The sequence below is a fragment of the Atta colombica genome, unplaced genomic scaffold (genome assembly GCF_001594045.1).
Source record: "Atta colombica isolate Treedump-2 unplaced genomic scaffold, Acol1.0 scaffold97, whole genome shotgun sequence".
NCBI classification, from domain to species: domain Eukaryota; kingdom Metazoa; phylum Arthropoda; class Insecta; order Hymenoptera; family Formicidae; genus Atta; species Atta colombica.
In genome coordinates this window covers 1,119,829-1,124,491 of record NW_017259591.1, presented here as the reverse complement: position 1 = coordinate 1,124,491, position 4,663 = coordinate 1,119,829, and the positions used below count along the sequence as shown (strand labels likewise).

Genomic DNA, 4,663 nt, shown 5'->3' with positions numbered 1-4,663 from the left:
CCTATTGAGGATTCGTTGCAACTTCGATTTTATAACTTTTGAGTTATATTAGAAGAAGTTTTTTGTAAGCATAGTTTATTGACATTTGCGAATATAGTTGCTTGCTATAGTAAAATGTCGTTGTTTGCATTTGCACGATAATTCATTCATAGAGACATTCCACTCATCAGTAGTAACTACATGTAGAAACATTTTGATGAGAAGAAGTATAACTATACATACAATATCTATTGAGAGGGAATAAGAACACTCTAATATTAAATAATTTAAGTTTCATTGAATTTACCTATTTTTTATAATTTTATTATATTGTTATATAAGAAGATTATATAAAAAGATTAATATAAGAAAAATCACAAAAAGTTGTCTTTTAATTTGATCATACACATTTCATAAAAGGCTTTTTTATTCCCTCTCAATGCGAGAAGTAGAGAATACATAATGCAATTCATTCTATGTATTATGCGCAAAGTGCACTTACATTCGTGTGTTCACGTTTTCGCAAAGTTTATAAACACGCTGAGCCAATTATTAAACTTGCAATATTCTCATGAAATACTTGTCAATTAAAGGAACCTTTCATTTCATACCAACAACGAAGGTCATCTTAATTCTTTTTAGATAGAGTTAGCTAAAATTATGTGCGGCACGAGATTAAACTTCCGTAAAATTCATCATTTTTTTTTATATATAATCATTGTGCATAAATTATTATTTTAGAAACAAATTGTTAGTTCTTGATTGCTTATTAATGTTATTTTAATTGTTAAATCAAACTTAGCCTAACAATAATTCACTAATTTATAACTCAAAAAATGATATTAAAAATAAATGTATTTGTAATTATTTTTGAAGAAATTAATAATTAAATTAATAAAAGTATTTATATGTTTTGAGGAAGAAAAAGTGCCCATAAAAAAAGATCCCGTAAAGCACATTTTTGCCGAGTATCTTTCAAGCGTTCGGGGCATAAATTCGTTCGCTAGAAAAAAATGTATAGCATGCACATATTCATTATACATGCCGCATACATATGTACATACAAACATGTGCGCGCGCGCATTCAACACGTGCATTTACTCGACATTGTGACGATTGACTATTTTACTTTGACTAATGCATTTCTTCCGCGCAGGTCTTCATGCTTAAAGTTATTCTGGCTTTTCGTGTCGTGCTGCCGCGCTGTCGTGCCAAAGCACGCGATACTTTAGCAAGAAAATCTCTGTCGCCAGGGTCACGCACAGGATCGCGACGTGGGAGTCACAACAGCAGCGGGAACGCTTCAGCCGCCTCGGTGAAATCTAATAAATCTCCGAATCATACGAACAACGTCGCCGAACCGGTCCTGGAGAACGTCACCATCGAGATTCGCAACGCGAAGGCATAAAATAGGACCGTCTTAGCACAAACAATCTGATCGACAACACATTCCTGTTTATCACTAGCCCAACGTAGATTAACGCGGCGCTACATCGCATAGTTCGCCGTCCGTAAATAAATCTTCGACCCGCGCGTATAAATTGGCCAGCTCGGTCTCCATGTTTCCGTTCAGTGGGTTGAGGAACGAAAATTTAACGTTCGATAATGCAAATATCATTGGTAAATACTTCGCCTAAATCGCGACGAAATATCGACGATTTGAGATCTCGACTGATGTCAAGATCTCGACGAGGTGGAGGTATAAATTATCAGTAATTGGGATCGCCTATGTATGTATTGATGCTGCTTTAGTAGGAGAACCATCCGATTAGATTAATTGCGAGAAGTCTTTTCAGCGTGTTTCTCTTTTGATATAATTCGGTATTCCTCTATTTAATAGAACGTAATCTATAATAAAACGTAATTGAATGATCGTCAAGAACATTGATTTTTATTTAAGTTTCTTATTTGCTGATAGAAAAACCATCTCAAAGAAATAGAAAAGAAATATAGTTCATTAAAAAAATAAACGTAAACTATCAGTAACGCCTATTATGATGTTTTTAGCAATAGTTGTAACTAAAACTGACCGATTAGTGATATTAGTCGTATTGACATCAAGTTTAATTGTTTATATTAACTTGACGGAATGTTAATGAGCTGTCTTAAGAACAGAGAATTGTTTAGCAAAAAAGCGATTCGGTACACGCGATCCAATACGATTGTTTACACGAAGTTATGAAATATTTCGTAGAAAATATTTCGGGAGAAATTCTGTTTGAAGAACATTATTAAAAAGATGAAAAAAAAGTCCGGTGCAATAAATTGAGAGAATTTAAAATGAGAGAGATGAAAATTATCATATCTCTTTATACTGTGACAATGTAATTCTGTTACTCGTTTGATGCAGTTTCTCGTCCTTTTACTTCATGATTTACTTAATTATTTCAGGAATCAAAATGCGCCAATGTAACATTTGCGGCAATTTCGAAACATACCTGTAATGCAAAGGCCTTTCAGACCAAGCGGTTGCGAACACCGCATTCGATTTGTTTAATGAAAATGTATGTAACATACGTAACAAGTAATTGGTGTATCATCATATGCTAATATCCAGTACATCAAAGTTGCATAGAGAACGCAATATACACGCTCATAAAATATTTCGCAAAGGATATATCAAGAGCGAATATATCCAGTAATATAACATGGTTCATTAAGGAAGTTATGAAAAAAAAGGTTGCAATTGACTGTAAATTGTTGGTCCATATACAGCAATTAGAAGATCTCGTTACTCTTAAGAGAAAAGTATAAACAGCAAATTAAAGCGAATAGTTTTCTTCGCTTAGTGCTAACCAGTCGATTCACAAATCATAGATCACATTAAGGATTGAAGCGAGGACAAGTCATTCACAGCGTCGATATGATAAAATCAGACGCGTATGCCTTTTCCCTGAAAGTTTTTTTTCGGTATGTGACGCAGCATCGAGACACGGCAGAACGACGATCGCGGGATCAACGATTATTAAATCCTTTACATCGACAGCGATGCTGCGGCTCGATTAGCTCGCGATAAGCCAACACGAAAGGGACCAGAGCAGAGCGCGACACACGTTTTTGGAGGTGCGAAGTTGAAAACGAAGTGCGTTGCCGGATTCGCTAAGACGGTGCCACGCGGAGATGAAGAGTGCATCTCACGAATATTAAGCCATATACAATCATAAGCATAGCACTGAATGATATATATAATTACACCAATTAAATATAATCAGCACGAGTAGACGACATTTCCTCGAGGTATGCACCAAACTTTCACAGAAGAAAGGTACTGCTTAAGAATAAAAATTTTCCTTTATTGTAAGAGAAATTTTTTGATGTTTAGAAATTCTTTTTGCCTACTTTGAGAGTTTGTTACAATATCCACATTAAATATTAGCGAAGAAAATTAGAATACAATAGAAAATTTGAAAGAGAAATATAAGAGAAAGAGAAAAAAAAAAAGAGTTCCATTCAAAAGTGTATATCTTATTACAAGATATATACTACTATACATATTATCAGAAAAATTGAAAATAATTGCAAATTCTCAGAAAACTCTAAACAATTTTAGAAAATCTTTATTCAAGGAATTTTATTTAAATAAAAATTTTTTATCTTTTTTGAAATCTTGTAGCTTGCTGTTCCACAGCTTTCTATAGAAATCTATATGAGGCATTATTGTTTCTATCGAATTAAATGAGTAAAACTCGTAGAATGACCAATAGACATGTATATTTCTATTTTGTTTTATATACGTATCGCAATGATACGTATATCGACATTTTAATATTTAGTGTTAATACTCACATAACAGATTCGTCCCTTCTCGCAATCAAAGTTATCGCTAACGCCGAGCTCGAGAATAAGTAAATATATAATCACAATTCGAAATCTGATATTCATGTTTGTGTATTGATAAATTAAATTCATTAAACATTCAGATGGAAATGTACATCGAGCTCGACATTGATATCGGCAATAATTAATAGTTGGAAATTTATGGCTTTCTCCTTATTGGCGACGAGAAGCAAGAGAAAGAGGGGTTGAAAAGATAAAAAATATATTAAGAGACATAATTCTTTAAAAAAAGGAGGCATCAAAAGATGAATCTATAGTTTGTAGCAGTCCAAAGAATATGCATATAATCCACAAAGTTCTTAGAATAAGTAATTTGGAATCACATGACGTTATTAATTATAATGTTACTAATTATATCATAAGATTTGTCGTTTATTATCGCTTTTGCCTCCTACAACTCCTCTCTTCTCTGTGATACGATCTCTGCGATTTCATCTTGTCAAATTTTGCTCACGCGACATATTTTGATCGCTAGAAAAATGCTTTATCTTTCTTTGTTGGAAATAATAATAATAACAGCATTTGTATTATTAGTGAATGTTTCGTATGGATTTGCTAGGTCCAATGGAAATCCGTTGAATCCTTCTGTCTGGTGTTACGTGGAAAAGAATCTCTTTGTGTAAAGCGATCACAAAAAGCGCGATTACAATTACAAGTTTCGACACAAAGCACGTGACTTTATATGCGAGTATCTTATTGTTAATCGCACAAGAGTATATTTCGGTATCTCGAAAGCTTGCAATATCTGTACGCGATAGAATTGTGAGGGCAGACGAGCAATCGTGGCCCAGAACGATTGTATCTCAACAATTTAGTGCCTGCGCTGTCGCGTTCCTAGATATAGATT

General features: G+C 33.7%; 1 protein-coding gene across 2 annotated transcripts in view; it reads left to right on the top strand.

Moving 5' to 3' along the window:
* LOC108693780 overlaps positions 1-4,346 on the top strand; it is a 35,446-nt gene extending 31,100 nt beyond the window's left edge. The window contains exon 6 of one of the 2 annotated variants that reach the window (XM_018202918.1): positions 1,233-4,346. In XM_018202918.1, the coding sequence (XP_018058407.1) occupies positions 1,233-1,387 (155 nt within the window). In that variant the 3' untranslated portion in view covers positions 1,388-4,346. The other variant, XM_018202919.1, reaches the window with a different exon arrangement.
* The last annotated feature ends 317 nt before the right edge of the window (positions 4,347-4,663 follow it).